The sequence below is a fragment of the Phoenix dactylifera genome, chromosome 2 (assembly GCF_051530095.1).
Source record: "Phoenix dactylifera cultivar Ajwa chromosome 2, Ajwa_hap1_PhDact_Kaust_v1.1, whole genome shotgun sequence".
NCBI classification, from domain to species: Eukaryota; Viridiplantae; Streptophyta; class Magnoliopsida; order Arecales; family Arecaceae; genus Phoenix; species Phoenix dactylifera.
Window position 1 is genome coordinate 8,725,579 of NC_143191.1, and position 20,167 is coordinate 8,745,745.

Sequence of the window (20,167 nt, forward strand, 5' to 3'; positions counted from 1 at the left end):
CGGTTGTTGCCTACAAATCCTGGCATCAAATGCCTCGGGCTCCCGACATCTCTACTTACAAACTACGTGCTTTCTGGTTACAGTCATTCCATTTTTCTCCCCCTGAATAGATTGTTTTCCTGCTGTTGGGAATAGCAATGTTAAACGCAAAACAGGATGATGGTTACTGCCTATAAATCCTAAAATTAAATGCCAATGGCACCAAACATCTGTTTACAGACTTCACACTTTCTAGTTATATTGTCATTCCATTTTTGTTACCCTCAAATGGGACAATTTGAATCCAGAACAACTGCAGATCAACTTGGTTTGGAGCATAAATGAGGTAGACTATCAAAATCCTCGACAGAAGCTATTATGAGAAATAATATGTATAGGACTCTTGCTTCAGCTCATATTTCTTATAGTAGGATTTGATGGTGAAAATATTTGCAACCAACCCCCAAAATATGAGATGATGTTTCTTAGTAATGGCTAATAAGGTACATAAGTGCATCGAAAAATAGATTGTGAGAAGAAAAACGAAGGAAAAAAAATCATAGCTATGAGATTTATGGTGTCAAACTCAAGATTTTGCAATCAGAAAGTAAATGGAGAATAATTCCCACATGCATCTATTCTAAATTGGCTTCACCATTGGCTGACTATTGCCTCTATATATGCTCCCTTATTGGTTAAATGCACTACGCTTTGAAAGAATGAAACAAGAGCAGCGTATCACCCAAAATTTGGCAGATGGTCTTAATCTACTTATATGATCTTTTTATCAGATGGGATCAATGAAATGTTGCTTCCTCTCATGTGCATCACATGTGCCTGATACTAGGATATTGGAACCATGGTATGCTATATCGGTCCGAACCGGATGGTACAGGGCATACCATACCATACTGATTCGGTATCAGTACCTGATACAGATGGTATACCGACATTCGGTACACCAAAACAATTCCGAACAGTACCGTACCAATACTGTGCTAATGTGGCACCGATATGGTGCCTGGTACCATCTATCTTGACTGAAACATATAAAGCCTGTCAAGAAAGAGGGTGTGGATTAGCAGGCCAAAGGCACCAGAGTAATACTTACTAGTGTGTGATCTTGTTTCTCCCCATGCAAGGTGGTGGTGGTGCACTTGAGTATTACAGCACCTCAAATAGCTAGTTCTAAAATTGTTGTTTCGATTAGTTTGTTTGAAACTATCATTTGAATAGTTTATTCTAAATTTTTCATCCAAAAAAAAAGAGAATAGTTTGTTTTAAATTGTAGTTATGACCATATATACTCCCCTAGAAGAGGACCCTACGAGAAGACTGGTAGGCTTGTAGATTTGTCATGATTAAAAGCCTTGCGTAACTTTGTTTTGACAAGTTTTTCCTTGAGTAATTAAACTTCCAGTTCAGGTATTCAGGTACTTCAGACTATAGAGTTGAATTCCAAGCAGGTTTTTCACACATCTTATCCTTTTTGACTTGTGCAATGACAACCCAAGTAGAACGTTCTACCAGTAAGCAGATGAGGAAACCATAAAATCTGATGAAAGGATTTTTTGTGACATTAACCTCGTATCCATATAGAACTCCACAGTATATAATATAAATATCAATAACCAGAAAAATAACTATCGGGCATTAGCCCAACAATTAGGGATCAGCTAGAAAGTAAATATTAATGTAGAAGAAAAAGTCTACGTAAAAGAATTAACAACAATCACTGGAAGATAATTTACCAAAACTTCCTTTAGTTTTCTCAGTTTATCATCTGATCTAGATCTCTTTCAGCTTCATCGATGATCTTCAGTTCTTCTAAATAAGCATTCAGCTTTTTCATGTCATCTTCTTGGACATTCTGTGGAGCTTTGTCCTTGTAACCTGAAGCATTCATCATCTGGGCCAAAGGTGCACGTAGCCTGCCAGCAATAATAGAGAAGCATTAAAAGCAAAACAAGTTAGCTACTCATTGAAAGCAACGAATATCATAGCAGTTACTAGACCACTATAGAACCATCAAGCAATAAAATTTAGCAGCACCAAGTATACTTTCATCCAGCATAGGTTTCAGTACTTGACACAAAAACTGATCTCAATTAGATGGGAAAACCCTAGATGGTTGCACAATAACAACCAATGCATTTATGCTCCATATATTTCTTACTTTGTAACCTAACTACCATTGGGATAGTAGGTTATTTGTTTTGAGATCATGGAACAGGATTTAACTATCCAAAGCAAAACAAATTTAGGCTACACATGCACTATGCAGGACCATCATAACAGTTAAGTTGACAGGTCAAAATGCACAGTGAACAGTTGATTCATAGGTGAAAAATTTGCAAATCTTATCCCATGTTCTCCAAGCATGCAGCACACAAGGGTTCCTACAACCAAGCTACAGCTACAGGTCTAACATTTTACACGCCTTAAACCAACCCAGCCACTGATATAGAAAATTAAAAGATAGCTAAGACGTGCACAATAGCCAAACCACCAACACAAAACAGTGCCCTTCTGTCAAGCAAACAATATGGTCAAGCCTCAAGCATGTTCATCTTCTCATGTCTCCCTGTCAAATCGTCTCAAATTCCCAGCATATTTTTTTTTTGCAGAAGCATTCATCTTTTGACAGTAATTGCAGGCTTCTTTGCTTTACTGTTTCTTTATCTTCACATACTTTACCTCTCGAGCAGTTATTTTCATTTTCAAGCAATTCAGTGGATCAAACTTGGGACCTCTCCTATGGAGGGCAAGGTACCAACCAGCTGAGCTAACAGCTGTTGGCTTTAAGCAGTTAATCTTCTAGTCCTAAAAAAAAATTGCTCAACATCTTTTCAACATCTTTGCTGCTGGAAAGACTTTCCAAAGGCCCCAAGTGTTCTCCAAAGGATATCCAAGTATGAGTATACATAGACAAAAGAGCAGATATGGCTGGTCAAAAATAAATTCATGGTATGATCATCTGGCGCTAGTCACAGAAGAAGTGTCATTTCTTTAATCTCTTATATTATAAGGCCTCAATTTCTTGAAGCAATTTTGGAAATTGCAGGAAAGCAGGACAAATCAGAAAAGAAAATCAACTTCATGTCATCAGATGAGAAAGTAAAATTACTACTGCAGAAAAAAGAAGTATATCATGCTGAGAGTTAGATGTACACGAACTCACTTTTCTATTTCCTGTCTCTTCTTCCTGAGTTTTTCACGTTCGGCTTCGGCATTGAGTGTTCCTTGGAGTTGAAGATACACAGAAAGATTTTCATTCACAATGTCAATTGCACACCCAACTGGAGGTGCATCCTTCTCACTCAAGACCTACAAAAGTATCATCAAGATCAGATGCATTAACTAAAAAAAGATGGCTTACAAACACAACAAAACAGGCATGCATACAAACACAGACAGAGAGACACATGCAGGCATGCACAAATGCACATGCCCATGTGCGCATAGTAAAAACATAGCCACATAATACATGTTAAATATACACAAACACCTGGAGGAAAGCATCAACACACAGACGTCCCTAATTTTTATATCCTAATTTTTATATTGGCCCTATGCCGGGGATCAGGCAAAGTCCATACAACAAGGGGAACACACAGTGCACAGCTCTACTGTGTGTTTTTGACCTACAGGTATACATAAATCTAGCAGTTCTCTTAACCAAGATGTCAGTCAAAAATGTGATTTCAACTCTGCAGTATGTCGATTCAAGGGAACCACAGAACCAATAGGAAAAGTTCGGCTTTAAGTCTTCTGTAAGCGAATAACTTATATAAGCAATCCTGAATATTTAACAGCTGGAGGTTCCAGATGGATAGATTCTGGCCTCAAACAAAATTCAAAAGGTTGCTCAAATGCTCTTGTTTATATATGACAAGTATGAGTTCAGCATTAATAACCATAATTTGGAGCTTGTGGAGTAGAAATTGGTGAACCATACATTATAGATAGATTTAGACTCATTGATAAACATTCATCCACCACTAGACAAACCTCAGTTCACAATTTCATACCAGTGCAACTAGAGGTGATCTGTAAGTTGCACCAAAGTAGCAGTTTAGAGGTCATTCCTAGCTGGTTTAATGATAGGTCTTACATTTACTTCAATAGACAACAATGCAATAAGAACTGACAAATGCAAAGCTTTTACAAATTAAAAAAAGGAAAAAAGAAAAGCAATTACAAAATGACATATGATGCGAGTAAACCACATTATTTTCAACTCCACTTTGATGGTTCAATTGTGGATATTACAATACCAGAAGAATTCTTTATCATCAACAAAAATAACATAAAGTATTCTTCAAAAGCCAAAGACAAGAGATCATGTTTTAAAACTCCCAGAAAAAACAAAACTGAACCTGTAAGTCTAATAAGTACCCTGATGACTGGTGCTAATAAACAGGTGTCTTAAGTACTAACCATAAACACATAAAGTTTGCAAGAATATCCAAGATTCCAAGTTCATCATGTTTTGGCTTGTCTTTTCTAACTTATTTTTCCAAATATTTATCAAAGTAGAAAAGCAAACACATCTGACTCTGTTGAACTCTGATTAGCCAATGCCTATATATAAAGCTCATGATACCAGATCAACTCTATTGTAATTGCTTGAAAGTGTGAAGGAGAATTTGACAAAGTAAAAAAAATAATAAACATGTATCTCCAATTGGGGGGGGGGGGGGGGGGGGGGGGGGGGGGGGGGGAGGAGGGGAACCTTTAAAGATGATATCGAAGCCAGAGTTACAATCTCAAACTCATATCTTTTAATCATTTCAGCAACATCCTGCCCTCGGCAAAGAGAAAAAGCTGCATGTCTACAAAGTGGGAATATATGATAAACTCAGTACATTTTCTCAAAAGAAGGGGAAAAAATCTAAACAAGAAGCTATTATTATGAATAGAATATTGAGAGAAGCTCATCTACATAAGCATTTTCCTAGGCACACCTTTCATTTTTGTCACTAGGTGGGCGAAGAGCTCTAAGCTTTCTCACTGCACCTATGACAATATCCATATCGCTTTCAATTTGATCATTTGTCCAAGCCTGTTAATGACAATAATTGATGTGTGCAAACTCTAAATATGAAATTCAACAGCATGGTGGATTCAAATGCCATAGAACAAAATTTACCTCTACAACTGATGGGTATTCTGATATCATTATTGATTCTTTCCTGCAGGTTCCCTCTGCCTGAGGAAGGCGCTGCCATAGCTCTTCAGTAACAAATGGCATGAATGGATGGAGCAGGCGCAAACCAGTGTCTAGACATACCCACAGTGTATCCCTAGAGGCTGCTCTTGCCAATTCAAACTCTTTTGAGTCATTAAAGAAGTATGGCTTGATAGCTTCAATAAATACATCACAAAGCTGGAATTGCCACCATGAATATACTGCAGTAGCTGCATCCGAGAACCTATACGACTCAAAGGATGATACAGTTTTGGCCACAGCTTTGTTAAGAACAGAAAGAATCCACTTGCAGATGGATGGAAAAGAATCCACCCCAAGAATAGCAGGAGGAGCATAATTATCTCCTAGCTTGCTCATAGCAAAACGTATAGCATTCCATAATTTATTGCACCACTGACGGTATCCAACAACTCTCAGAACATCCAAGTTTATCTTATCAGACTGAGAAAGAAAAGATGGAATTAGTTCACTCGGAAGTAAGACAAAGTATATAAGTAAATCAACTGAGTGCAGGACAACCTGGGCTGTATAAGAGATGAGAGCAAAGCGGAGGGCATCAGCGCCACATTCAGTAATACCATTTGGAAAATCTTTCACTTGTCCTTCTTTTGCAATTTTCAATTCCTTTGGGTCCAAATTACCCTCTTCCAGCCGTTTCTGGAGGCCTTCTAGAGATATTCCATTTATTACTTCAAGTGGATCGATAACATTGCCAAGGGACTTGGACATTTTCCGGCCATGAGCATCACGGATCATCGGATGCAAATAAACCTGAGGATAATGAAACACAAGTAAATATCATAGCATACTCTTAGACTCAGAGAGCAGAATCACTTTTTAACTACGAACTGTTCAATATGCATGCCAATATCAATGTCTAATATTTGACATACATGCCAATGTCGATGTCTACTGATGGCTTTTTCTGTAGCAAGGAAATAAAGTAGTTAATCTCAAATAACACTAGATGTGTAAAATACCAAATTACATCAAACACATGAACATCCACTTTTAGATTAAACCTTTGGGTAGATGAATTCCCAAGTACTTAACAGCTTTCAGCAATATTTTCTATTCTCTTTTTGTACAATATCTTTATTCATGGAATCAAGTTGTACAGTAGTCTTTTTTTGTGAAAGTTAGACACTAGTCATCCATTAAGCCGTCAGTTGAACTGTCTTAACAGAGATCATCTTAAGCATGATGTGAGAGATTAGAGATGATATCTAATTTTCATTCGACAAGACTAGTGAAGTTTGTCCTTGCAGCAGAACAAGAAACCACTTATGTGTGTATATTCTACATAAATATAGAAAACATTAGCAACAACTTGTATATATTGCAGGATGCACATCCACACAGTCAGATTTCATATTCCAAAACCTAACCCGGCAATCTCATTTATGTTGGTACCTGCTTTTGAAATCTAAAATAAATGTGACCAAGATGTGATTTATTTATGACCATGCTAGTACTGGTTGAGTAAATGCATCATCAGTCACATATCAGCTTTCGCTTGAAGTAGAATGAGCATGATGAAATATTACAGACATAGTTAAGTTTTGATGGGGATTTTTTAGCTACTTTATTCTACTTTTTCTGTAGTCAGAATGAGTTATCTTAAAGTGTAACATCAAGAAGGTTCTTAAAACCCTTGCTTGAAAAAATTTTGAATTCCCTTATATTAGAATTTATATTTTATTCGATTCAGAGACAGTTTTGATTAGAAAAGTTAAATATTTACTCCAGGTAGACCTCCTTAATTTAGCAGATTTAGATTATAGAAATGTCATAGTGAATTGGTTGGATTAAGAAAGTCTTGGACCAATCTGTATGTCTCTTATAATATAGGTCTGAGAAAAGATCCCAATTTCATGATTCAAAGATAGATGCGGACACTGGGTGCTAACTGGATGAGTTGGAAAAGTCTCTCATGCTGGCACAAGACCTCGGTTCAATCCCACCCTCACTTCAGTAATCTGCCAGTCTTTACATACACAGTACTTATAAATAATCTGCATTGCCTTATTTACCCCTCAGATCTGAAGTAGCGATGATAAACATTTCTCATAAGTTGAAATGACTGGTCTTTAGCACTCCAATTCTAGAGCCACACTGGTCTCTATAAAGTCTGACATGGCTAAAAAAAATCCAATTTATTGCTTTCTTGTTTTCCATTTTTGATCCACACTCTAAGTTTCTAGGGGGGAAAAAAAACAGACTTGCTGTTGGAAATTCAAATTCATAACTTATTATGTATTGTTAATATATTTTTCTTTATTCGTTATTTCACCAAGTACTTTATAAAACTACTTCCGGATAAGAAATTTCTTGATATAATACTGTTCATTCAATGTTAAGTAGATTGCAGATTGTTCTGTGCCCCCCCAAGAAATGGTGCATTAACTGCTTAAAATGCATAAACCTACCGATAAATTGAACATATTTATACCTTTCTAAAGGGCACATCGCCACCAAGTTTCATTCCCAGCATCACCATCCGAGCCACCCAGAAGAAAAGGATGTCATGTCCAGTTTCAAGGAGCGAAGTTGGATAAAATGCCTTAAAATCTGCTGTAGCATCTGGCCAGCCAAGTACAGATAATGGGAAAAGACCTGATGAAAACCATGTGTCCAACACATCTGGATCTTGAGCAATCTGAAATGTCTTCCCAGGGAACTTCTGTTTTGCCTCCTGCAATGCTTCCTCGTCATTTCTACCAACCACCCAGTGGTCATTATAAGAACCCATTTCTTTAAGCTGGTCATCATCAAGTGTCACATACCAAGCAGGAATCCGGTGGCCCCACCAAAGTTGCCTCGAAATGCACCAATCACGTATATTCTCCAGCCATCTGTAGTGTTTAAACCCATGGTAACTCAGACTACTACATGACAAGGTATCACAAGGCAACTGCTAGCAATGCAAAAATTTAGACTCAAGGATTGTGTGTGTGTGTTTCGTTTTTTTTTTGTTTTTTTTTTTGTTTGTTTTTTTTCCTTTTTTTTTCTTTTCTTTTCTTTTTTTTTTTTTTGGGGGGGGGGGGGGGGGGGGGGGGGGGAGGGGAAGGGGGGACCTTTTCCAGTCTAGCTCATACTGCTGCGGAATAATCTCAATCTTCTTATTGTCTTCACTCAACACAGCATCAAGAGCTAATTTTGCCATACTATTACAATCAACAAACCACTGTGGCTTTATCATTGGTTCCACGACATCATTGGATCTCGAACATAGACCAAGGTTCATTTCATTCTTCTGGGAACCTCTGTACAATCCCTGATACAAAGCAAGGTTCTGGTCAATAGAATTTCAATATGCTGCATGAAGGAAGAAAACCAAAAAGATTTAACCTGAAACTAGAACAATTATAAATACAAAACACAATACTGGTACATAAAGTTCTGCCTCAGATCATTAGGTACATAAAGTATCAAGTGGTGTCTGTCCAAACCTTTTCAAGGCAGTAATAGAATTTACAGCGTGATTTATATAACTGGGAATGTTTTCCAATAATAGCTAGAGTACACTGTTACCAAGACATGCTTATAGTGATTGGAATTGCAGATCTCCATGTTTCAAATGGACTCTTTATATTTTGAGATTTGTTCCTACGAGAAGTCAAAACAAGTTTCTCAGTCACATGGCAATAATAGGTATGCTAGTTATCACCAATGCCTTCTTTTCATAGAATATAATTAACAGAAAAACTGGACATGATAAAGCTCTTATGTACCATTGAAACTGCAAAATTATTACCTGAAGAAAAGCACACTTGGATGACTCCAGCTAGATTTTGGAGAATGATATTATTTCCTTGGGTTATTAGAATAGCAGAATGTAAGGATCCAGATCTCTTTCCAAGTGTAGAAGATTGAGGTGTTTTAATAGGCCAGTGAGGAATTATAAACAAAAAAAAATCAGCCTCATACTTCCTGATGGCTGGAACAAACAATCAACAATAGTTTCCATGGACTGGTGCATGACATTAGTTAATAAAAGCAAGGGGCATTTAACTCCACTTCAAAGCATTCAATTAGAAGACAAGAATGTTCAAGATAAAAAGAGTGCGCACAAAATGCTTTTAATTGGACAAAAGGGTAATCTTTAGAGAAATTAAGATCCAAAGATGAGAGGCATTCACGCAGGTATGAGTCAATTGTCTTCTTCTTCCTCCTCATTCTTTGCAGTTTCTATTTTTTACTGAATGATTATTAAATATCAGAAATAAATAAAAATGTAAATAAAAAGCAATCTGGTAGATCAATGCTCACATTACTAGAAGACGGAATCACAGTACATAATGCAATACCTTTGCTTGCAAAGCCTCAACTACAGCCGCGCGAGCTTTAAATCGTGGCATCCCTTCAAAGTCTGCACCACCATTGCTATTTACCTTCCCATCATCAGTGAAAATATTAACAAAATCAAGATTATGGCGCTTTCCAACTTCCAAGTCATTAGGATCATGAGCTGGAGTAATCTGCAATAAAGAAGATTTAAAAATAAGAATAAAAAATCAAGATGTGGATTTGACATGAAAAGGGAAAAAAACAACAATGTAAATGATGAGAGTAGATGATTCTCACCTTGACAGCTCCAGTCCCAAATTTTGGATCAACTAGGATGTCATCACAGATTATTGGAAGTTTCCTTCCATTGAATGGATGGATTGCAAATGTTCCATGTAGATGAGTGTATCTCTCATCTTTAGAATGGATAGCAATTGCAGTATCACCAAGCATTGTTTCTATTCTCGTTGTGGCAACGACAATCTCACCAAGCCCTCCCTCTAGAGGATAAGCAAATGATGTCAAAACACCAAATTGGACTGGGGATTCGTACCCAGGAACCACTAATAAAGTCTCTTCTTTGATTTCCTTATAATCAACCTAAAAGTGCCAACCGGTTATATAAATATAAATATAGAGAATCATCTTAGAAATATCATACCGACAAATGACTCCATATTGTCAGTTCAAAAAGGTAACAATAATAATAGCAGATACCTCAATGTCAGATATTGCTGTTCGTAATGTGCAGTCCCAGTTCACAAGGCGATGATCCCTGAAACATGAGTTAGAAAAAGGATAATACATATTTGATAGAATTACAAATACAGATTTGTTAAATCAACCACTGTGATGGATCATTCCTAGACCATAGAGGGAAATTGAGTATGTCGGAAATCATAATGTCGAACAACCGTCATGCTATCTAACTTGCATGAGATGTGCATTTTAAGAAACAATATGCACAAGGTTCAGTCCAACTGAGCTGACCTGTATATTAGACCTTCTCGATACAGCCTAAAAAAGGCCTCAGTTACTGCCTTTGATCTTTTGTCATCCATAGTGAAACACTGATTGATACAAGGTGCAATATCAGAATCTGCTCTGGGGCAACAACATGACGTTTATTTAAACAGCATCAAATAGTAATGACTCATGGAAGTTAACCTCACGAGACCAGTCAAGAGAAGCTCCCAACCGACGTTCCTGGTTTAATATGGTACCTCCATACTCATTTTTCCATTTCCAAACCTATCAAAAACAACAGCAAAAGTAGATCAATAAGCAATTGCACAAAAGAACTCTAGAAGAAATCATGATATTCTAAAAAAAGCTGCAAAAAGGTCAGGTTGACCCGTGACTCGACCAAACCTGACAAGTTCACGAATACCCGTAAGACGAGGTCGGGTTCAAATAAAGGACCCATTCCACATTCTAATCAAATTTATATGCTATGTGGGTCTATTTGGTTCTCCTTATTTGTTATCTAATCCGACTCAACCCGAAACCCATGAAATAAAATAGAGGGAAAAACCTGCCCTGATTGTTCCGACCCTGAATCTTGACATCTCTCTAATTCTCTCTCTCCTTTCCCAATTCAAAACCTTGGGTCCGCTGGTGTCCGAAATTCGTCATGTTTTTTGCCTCGATTTGGCCATCTAGCGATGTTAGCCACCTCCATGGTCCATTCTTGGCCCTCCACAGTCTCTCTATTGTCTCCTGACAGACTCTCCCAAATCCTTCATCATCCAGTCACTTTCTCAAGACCAGCATTCGTCCCAACTCCTCTTCTCACCTTGACCTAACTGTCTGGCGTAATTGATTATCCAACAATCTATCTGTACTCAGCCTGCTAATCTCTCCAACCTGGTAACCCTCTCTCTCCCACTCCAACGTCCTTGGTAAGCCTCCTTCCCCCCTCTCCCCCAATGGTCTTCCTGTTGTTTCTTGTTTGCTGACTGTTTTAATCTATATCTTAATTTTCATCTCTCTCATCTTTTCCCCCTCTATTTCTTTCTTTTTTTTATAGGAGATATTGTTTCTTTTGTAAACCTGATAGAATTCATCTTTCTCATATTTGTGTAATTATGAGCACTTTTTATTCTCATGACTTAAGGAACTTGATTTATATGACCTTAAGACGACAACTGCAGTAGTTATACTACTTTAAAAGAAAAGAAAAAAAAGAAACACTGCTTATTGCTGCCTTAGATTTTTCTTGCTAGATTAACAAAACAACCACACCATGTGCAGCTCCTGTACTGCTTTTTAGAATCTAGTCGCACAATAGACCTATCATCTAAGTTTGGAAATGATTATGAAACATATAGCCTTTACAGCAGAACCTGAAACTTGAAAACAATTTCCCCAATCCACTAAGACTAGGATAAACAACAGCCAGTATATCCTATTATTCTCTAGTGAAATTTTACTTAGAAAAGGATAAACTAACAGTCTGGCAAATAGCCATTGAAATGGTCCCCATGCTAGAATCATTATCAGGTGGGGCTCTATCCTTCTTGACTCCTGGCCAGGCATGTGGAAGATCAACAACCATTTCATCAGGTGATCCCACACACAAATGTCCGCATACATTCCTGTGTATTCTTTGGATGTGCATTCTTATATGTTTGATAGTGGTCATTCTTAAGTTGCATCTGTAATGCATGACCAAAAAAAAAAAAAAAAACATTGCATGATGGAGAACATTGCATAACAAGAAAAAGCTATAGAAACAATAGTTTTTGAACAGTTTATGTCTTGGGGACCACTAAAGGTTGTGCCCAATTTTTTCTTGACAGCAATTCTAGCTTTCTAACATCACTCCAAACAATATATGCAAATATTAACTGTCTTGTAAACTTTTCCTATTTGTTCATTATTTATTGAAGCAGCATCTCCAGCAATAACTCGTGATTCTAAAATTTTCCAATTTGTATCATCCATCTAAGGCAGCATCTCCAGCAATAACTCATGATGGATCATAGTGCTGGCTGCTCTTCTGCTATCTAAATCAGCTTTGGTTTTCAAATTTTGGCATCTCAGGCATGTAAAGAAATAACAGGTGGTATTCTGGGAAGTCTTATCATATAGCTTCTTAAATATATTGTTCAGGAAGTTAGTTTAATTACTCTGATCATAATTTCTGAGGTGCATTCTGATCATAATTTTCATTCACCTGTTTCTCTGAGTGGATTAAGATGTTAAGTTCTTCAACTGGTGCAGCCTAATCAACCATTGACAGCTTTTGTTGATTAAAATACAGCAGTGCCATGGTATGGACTTAGAAAATTGTATTGATCTGTTTGTTTAATTGGTCAAGCATATTCTCTGTATGCGGTTGGAATTTGTAAGTGCGCATTCAGACCACCTCTCATGGAAAAGTCCTTTCTGCAGCCTTGTGTTCATAAGCAGGACACTGTGTTGTCTACTGAAATGAATATGAAATTCAACTCTGCCATTCTTGTCATATGATAGACGATTGTGTGTTTATCCTATGTGTAAATGTAATCTTCCTGCATGGATTCCATTTTATATGATACCTAAATACAAGTTCTATATTGTTCCTCAAACCTATTTTGTTTATTGTCTTGACCTATGTAATGCCAGGATTTGGAGAAATTTTGTCAGGTTCCAGTGGGTGGTAATAGTAAGTGTTCCTTGTGCTTGAATCTTATTAGTTGAGCTTGCCTAGAGGGAGGTGTACCATGGCTCATGCACTGAGCATTCGGTGGTGAGTTGAATGCAGTGTATGTACGGATAACTTTTTGTTTAGGCATCTGACGATCATTTGCACTCCAGAGTTTAACTTAAAAAGCCAATCTACTTCATAAATTTAGAAATTGTTACTTTGTGATTGTGACTAGTTTATATGACCAGACTGGTGTTCGGTTTCTACTCTGCATGAGAATAACCTATTCAGCAATTTGAACTATATGTGTTGTGGCAAAATAAATAACCTTTATATCTTTTAAAGTATTTGTATCCTTTAATTAATGTTGTTCTTTGATAAATGCAAGGCTCTTATTTTCTGCTATTATTATCCTTGGATGGCAACCAAAGTTCAGTCTTTTCTCCATGAGTTGTTGTTAGTAAACAAGTGCAAACCTGGAACCAACCCAAATATTTCGGGCTGGGACCGTGCCATACATGACCCTGACCCAACCCGACCCGACCTGGATGACTTGTTGGTTCAAAAAAAAATTCCATGGACCCGACCCGACCCAACCCAATCTTTTATTGGGTTGGGTTTGGATCCAACATTAAGACCTAGACATGAAATGGTAGGGGTCAAGCGTGCCCCAATCCGACCCAACCCATTTGCAAATTCTAAATAGGAGTTATAGGTTGAGGGGAGAAAGTAAAGATAGAAAATGGTTGCGACAATATTCAACCAAGAAATATCAACTAATACAATAGCTAACAAACTCACTTCAGACAGAAAACTCTCCCGTCCAATGTCATGCCTGGTTAATTTTCTTTCACGCATCAGCTTCTTCTCCACAACAACCTAAGATATGAAAAACAAACTGCAACGGTTAGCTCTAAGAATTGCCGGCATGCAAATATATAGAAAGACAATTAACAATCTATAGCAAAGAGGGAGTAAAAGTATTGACTTTTAGAATCCAATCAAATCAAGTCACTATGAATTTTGAACATTTATGTGCTCTTTGTCGGTGATGAAGAACATGGTCGGACACTAGGAGGAGGTAAGTACAAAAAAGTTAAAGGGTGCTGTGTATTTGTATTCTGAAAATAATATGGCAGGTTTGCAAAAGTTTAATAGCAGAAAGGATAATTTCTGAAGTTGGGATCCAGTGATATAAGTGCTTGTATTCCATCCAAAGTAATGTTATGTGGAAATGTAGAATCATGTTTCCTCCTCCAAAGGTATTCAACTTTCATGGGATAATTATAAATGAAGTTTCCAATGAAGTTAAAGTTGTGCCTTTTTTTTGAAGATGCTTCATAATATCCAAGAAGAGAAAAAAGAGAAGAGAGGGGTCCAATAGATAGTGATGCAAGGTTTAGAAATGACATATTTACAGCAGTATCAAGAAACCGGTGGTCCAAAGAAGAAAGCTTACGAATAAATGGAACTTTGTCACATCTATGGCTGAATTTGTCTATTTTCACGCCAGTGTTCAAGCATGCAATTCTTGTTGAGGATAATAATACTAGTCAAGCATCAAAGTAACATTCTTCAGATCAGCTCTGCCCATGAGGCTTGTCCATCTACTTTGTGAAGGCCAGCCAACATGAACGTAATCATGGTACAAGATGGTTAAAGAATAAAAACCTGAGTTGCTATGCCAGCATGGTCCATTCCTGGTACCCACAAGGTGTTGTAGCCAGACATTCTGCACCACCGGATAATCGTATCCTGTATTATCAAAGAATGCCATGAGAAATTCTAAACAAGTAGATTAAACAAAAAATAGACATTAAAAAGAAATATACTTATGTGGAGGAACCATATATAGAGAAAATGAAGTTCATGTGGCCACCTGTATGGCAGCTGTAAGGCCATGACCTATATGAAGGGCCCCGGTCACATTTGGAGGTGGCAGAACCTGCATAAGGTATTGAAGAGTGATTATGAAGAAGTTCGGAGTAAATTTGATACTTCAAACAGATTTCAAATAAAATTACAGTCAAATTGGACGAAGATGACAGATGATCAAGGGCAACACCTATAGTCTGACCGACAGGAATCTTAGAAGAAAATATTCTTATGAAGCCTCAACAACAGTCGATAATCTAAGAATTGTTCCTATGATCTATAACTTCTAGCACTGACAAGTTTGCCTAATGTACGGTTCATGTAAAATGGTCCAAATATGAGTCCTATAGTCGCAATGACTTATTGTTTTTTTCCGTTGACAATGTTTGCATCATCCTCAATGCTAAATACTCCAGAAAAGACATGATAGGTAAAGCTTATAACTAGTGAGGCACTTACTATTACAAAAGGGGGTTTAGAGCTGCTTGCATCTGCCACAAAAAATCCTGATGCTTCCCACCATGCATACCATCTGAAGGGTTAAGAAAAGATTAAGTTATAAAGTCATAATTGTGGCACTTAAATGAAACATTAAGGAAAATCAGCATCTACGATTTTTCCACGGCACTGGGATTATATTGCTTAGCCAACTGATGAGAAAGTCGTTTCTTCTCTCCAGGAGGAGTCACTGGGTCAACAAAATCCTCTGGGTTCTCTTCTTCAGCATCTTTCTTTCGATTTTTTCGTTCACTTTTCTTATGTCCATCAGAAGCCTTTTGCGCCTGGCAAAATAACAAAGATAATCAGTTCATTATGTTATATTTTCTTCATCTTCTAACCCTAAACTGCCAATAACTTATAATGAACACAGCTAGCTTGAACTCAAAAAAGTTGAAAGTACCCAAAGTTTTGCAGTTTCTGCCTTTTGTGCTGCCTTGAGCTTTTTTTCTTCTTTCTCTTTTGCCTACAAAGGAAAGAGAAACAGCACCACTTGTCAATCATAACGACATCTGGAAAAATATAAAATAGAAGAAGGGAGGATGGTTAGATGTTGAAGAAGCAAAGCTATCATTTGGACTGCAGAAAATGATATTTCAGCTTTTGATATTGTTTCAGCTTTTCTCTACATGTCCAAAAAAACTCCATGGATCTTCTAGTTAAGCTCGATTAGAGTATTTGAAAACTGCTTCTGCTTTATTTACCAGTTGGTTGTGTTGTTTCACTGTATTTTACCATATTTATTTACAACAGCAGCTGTTTCTTCTGTCATCGCAGCAGAGCATATTCCCCTCTAACTTTTCATAAGTCATGAGACAAAAGAAATGCTGGGCAATCCATGATCAAGTAGCTTGCATAAGGAGGTTCTAGAGCTTCTCTTAGATGCATATCTTTTCTGGTTGTACTAAAACCGAAGGCTGATTAGTTTTGTTCTTAGAAAGATTCTTTGTTGACATGTGAGATATACAGATACATTTCTTCTACTTCTTTTTTTTCTTTGGGTGTAGGGGGTTATAAGGAAGGGGGAGACTCCGAATTGCCACCTCAGAAAACCCATCTCACAGGCATCAGCCTGTGCCTACAGGCCCAAACATAAAGAAAAGTCCCAAGTCCACATGATGTTCTCCCCAATTGAACACATTTATTCAGCCGTGCGTCTGCTTTATGCATTGTTTTATTGATCAAAGTTTTGTTTATTATATAGACAGAAACAACTATCATTCTTGCAGAATTTTGTTTCTGCAAAAGAGATTGAAAACAAAGTATTATATTCCATGCAGCCAATCCTAGACTTCAATAGAAATAAGCAAAACTATAAGAAGGCCACAAACAGTCAAAAGTGGGTGAATAACATCAAGTTGGGTTTGAATAAATGGGTTAGAGATCTCACTGAATCTATACCCACTAAAATTGGAATTTTTCTAGGGTTGGTGCTTAATTAATACTGTTGGTGTTGTACATTTTCACTTCTTTCATTCTGGCTTGCTATGGGGGCTTTCTTCTCTCTTTATATCCTCCATAAATATATGATTATAATTTTAAAAAGTAGTGTTAGTGTAGTATAGCAAAAGAAGAGTGGAGTATAGCAAAAGCAAGGAGAGCTTTGTTTCCTATATGGCCTTAGAATATCAAGTCAATTTGATTTATTAATTCCCTGGAATATTTCAGCAAATTATTATTTCAAGCATGCAAACAGAGTGACCTTACTTCACAAAAGAGTCTAAGTCAGCCTGTAACAATAGCTTTTTGAAGCATAAAGGCTAATATCACGTTAGAATGTTCCATAGGAAAATTATATAGGGCTCTTGTGCACATTTCACCATACTCAGTCACTTCTTGTACTTTATGTTCAATAATACACTGTCTTACCAACACAAAACGGATTTAAAAAAGAGCAAACCTTTTTCTCCTTCTTCAATTTCTTCTCTAAATTTTCCTCTCCAGGCTGCACATGCCATCAAAACAATGGTCAAAATGCATATATAAATTCTAATTCTTTGTCTATTTCACTATCTATTGAAGTTTAATATTAGATATCAATATTGAAAATTTAATTGGTAATGTTTGCTTAACAAAAGCCACAGTAAAAGTAAGCAGAACCCCTGCTGGGGTTTCTCCTTCTTGTCTGTAACAATTTAAAAAAGTAAATAAATAATGCATTTTATCCAAATCAGTAGAAGATAAGCAGACAAGCAGCAAACCTTTTGCTCCTGTGCTGTTTTCTCCAATCCATCCTCCCCGGTCTGCACAAACCATTCACAAGCAAAGATCAAAATGCAATCTTTCATTCATTTTCGCCCATTATAAATCATAGACTACTGTAAATCTACTTGATTCCAAAAGTATTAGAAGGCAAAATGCAAAAGACCTTGGAAAAACTTACGTTCAGCTAAAGGCATCAACTTACTTACTCCACATACACTACTACTCTTAGATGCTAAAGCAAACAGGGAGTACCTATGAATTACTCCTTCAATGAATTATAAACTCATACCATCCAATTACCGAAATCAAGAGATGAAATTTTGAGCCAATAAAAATCGAAAAAGAGCCCTTTATTTTTACTACTATAGGAGATCCGCCAAGCATAAAGCTAAGCAAATCATACCAATATCTAAAGAAATAGCAGATCTTACCGAAGCCATGGAGGGATTGGCGACAAGAAAAGGCTTCTTAAATTCCGAACTTGAACAAAATACCACGTCCGCCCTGCTGGTACCGGAGACCGGCGTCCGCCCTCCTTAGACCGGAGAACGGCGCCCCGAGACGAGTCGCAGCGCAAGCCCGGATTCGAAGAGGATGGAGAGGCGGCGTAGGCGAATAGATGCCTGATGAGGAGACTGATATTAGGGAACGATCGGAAGGGAATGAGAGAGAGAGAGAGAGCTGATGGGCCGGGCTTGGCCCGCTAACTAGACAGTCCTGCGAACATGATATTCTGTCATCTCCTACTTATTGGACCAGTATCTTTTTTTTCTCTTTTTGTTAATAAAGGAGGCGGGTAAAGCAGCCGCCCAGGGTTTATTGAAAAGCAAACGTAATTACAGAGAAGGAAAAGAAAGAGGTAGAACGGCTAACAAAGATTAGATTAGTGCGAGGCAATGTGACAGAAACAAAAAGAAATAGAAAAGCAGAGGAAACAAAAAAATAAAAATAAAAAATGATACAACTTTAGCTCAACAAAAGAATCAGCTTGCTGTCCAGAGTAATCCATTTGCTCAAATAGGCCCAGCCCCGAGCCCAACTAAAAATGATATAGTTTAGGCCCGAGGCTCACCCTAAAAATGATATACTTTAGGCCCAAGATAGAGCCTAAAAATGATTAGCCACGTTAGATTCTTCCTCTTCCTCGTCCTCGGCCACAACCTCAACCTCGTCCTCAGACTCTTTCTTGAGTTCTCCCATGATCTTCTTTTATAGTAAGCTTTGTTTGTAGAACTTGCTCTAATAGCTTTTCTTCCTGTTAAGCTTTTCCCATGAACTTGCAAAGAGCCCATGATTTCTTCAATTGTTACTTCTTCCAAATCTTTAGATTCTTCTATGGCTGCAACAACAAAATCAAATTTCGGATCCAAAGACCGCAACACCTTTTCTACCACTTAAACATTAGTTAGAGTTTCACCATTCCTCCTTAATTAATTAACAATCACCATAACTCTTGTAAAATAATCAGCATTAGATTTTAAATTTTTCATTTGTAAAGACTCAAAATCACTTCTAAGACTTTGAAGATGAATCTTCTTTACCTTATCAATACCTTTGTATGTTTTTTGAAGAAATTTTCAAGCTTGTCTTAATGTTGGAGCAGCTACAACAATCTCAAAGGTGGCTTCATCCAACCCTTGATAAATCAAAAAAAAGAGCCTTCTTGTCCTTCTTCCATGACTCCCTTAGCAATTATTGCCTTTGATTCTCCGTCAAAGTCGCCTCATCTTCAGGCTCCACATAAACTTTTTCCACCATCTCCCACGTATCTTGCGAGCCGAACAGTGCCTTCATTTTGATGCACCAATTCTTGTAATTGTCTTTGGTGAGTTGAGAAATCGAAAATGACATCGTATTGTTGGTCATTGGATCCATCTAGCTCTGATACCACTTTGTTAGAAAAATAAGGAAGAACACTCAAGAAAAAGGTGGTAGACACTCTCAAGAACAAAGTTTGGAAAAAAAGATATTTTTTATTCAACCCACACCTTACAAATGGATGCTTAAAACCCTTTATATAGACCTCATGTGACTCTAAAAATTCCTACATGTAACTCATAACTCTTGACTCTTAATATTTCTAACTTATGACTCTTGATATACCTGTGACCATGACTCTTAAATCTCATATAACTCATGACTTTTCACATTCTACAACTTATGACTCTTAATCTTCTATAACTCATGATGACTCTTGTGACCTTTGGCCTTTCACCTTCTTGACCTTGACTTAATTTTGACTCCTCAACTAGGATGCTAATTGAATGCCATATCACTTTAGGAATCAAGTTTATTATCCAACATCTTGTCGTCAACAAAGAAAACAACTTCTCATCACTGATCGTTGGGCAAACCACCTAATACCCGCAGTCGGCGATGCTTGCAACAAAATAAAACCACATGCCAAAGAAAATAATAGAGCTAAGGAGAAATGAAAGGAAGAAAGGAGAAGAGATGGAGGGCGGAGAAGAGATGGA

At 37.3% G+C, this 20,167-nt stretch overlaps 1 protein-coding gene across 1 annotated transcript; it reads right to left on the minus strand.

Moving 5' to 3' along the window:
- Nucleotides 1-1,535: 1,535 nt before the first annotated feature.
- Nucleotides 1,536-18,439, minus strand: TWN2 (valyl-tRNA synthetase / valine-tRNA ligase (VALRS)). The gene is made up of 22 exons (XM_039132441.2): nucleotides 18,122-18,439; nucleotides 17,687-17,728; nucleotides 17,386-17,430; nucleotides 15,889-15,951; nucleotides 15,600-15,769; nucleotides 15,447-15,519; nucleotides 14,992-15,057; nucleotides 14,784-14,867; nucleotides 13,914-13,991; nucleotides 10,649-10,732; nucleotides 10,472-10,551; nucleotides 10,199-10,256; nucleotides 9,779-10,081; nucleotides 9,502-9,672; nucleotides 8,269-8,468; nucleotides 7,644-8,046; nucleotides 5,711-5,962; nucleotides 5,132-5,632; nucleotides 4,947-5,044; nucleotides 4,715-4,814; nucleotides 3,161-3,306; nucleotides 1,536-1,910 (listed from the first exon to the last, which is right to left on the minus strand). The coding sequence occupies exons 1-22, from the start codon at nucleotides 18,128-18,130 to the stop codon at nucleotides 1,751-1,753; spliced, it is 3,186 nt and encodes a 1,061-aa protein (XP_038988369.1). The 5' UTR covers nucleotides 18,131-18,439; the 3' UTR covers nucleotides 1,536-1,750.
- Between the last annotated feature and the right edge of the window lie 1,728 nt (nucleotides 18,440-20,167).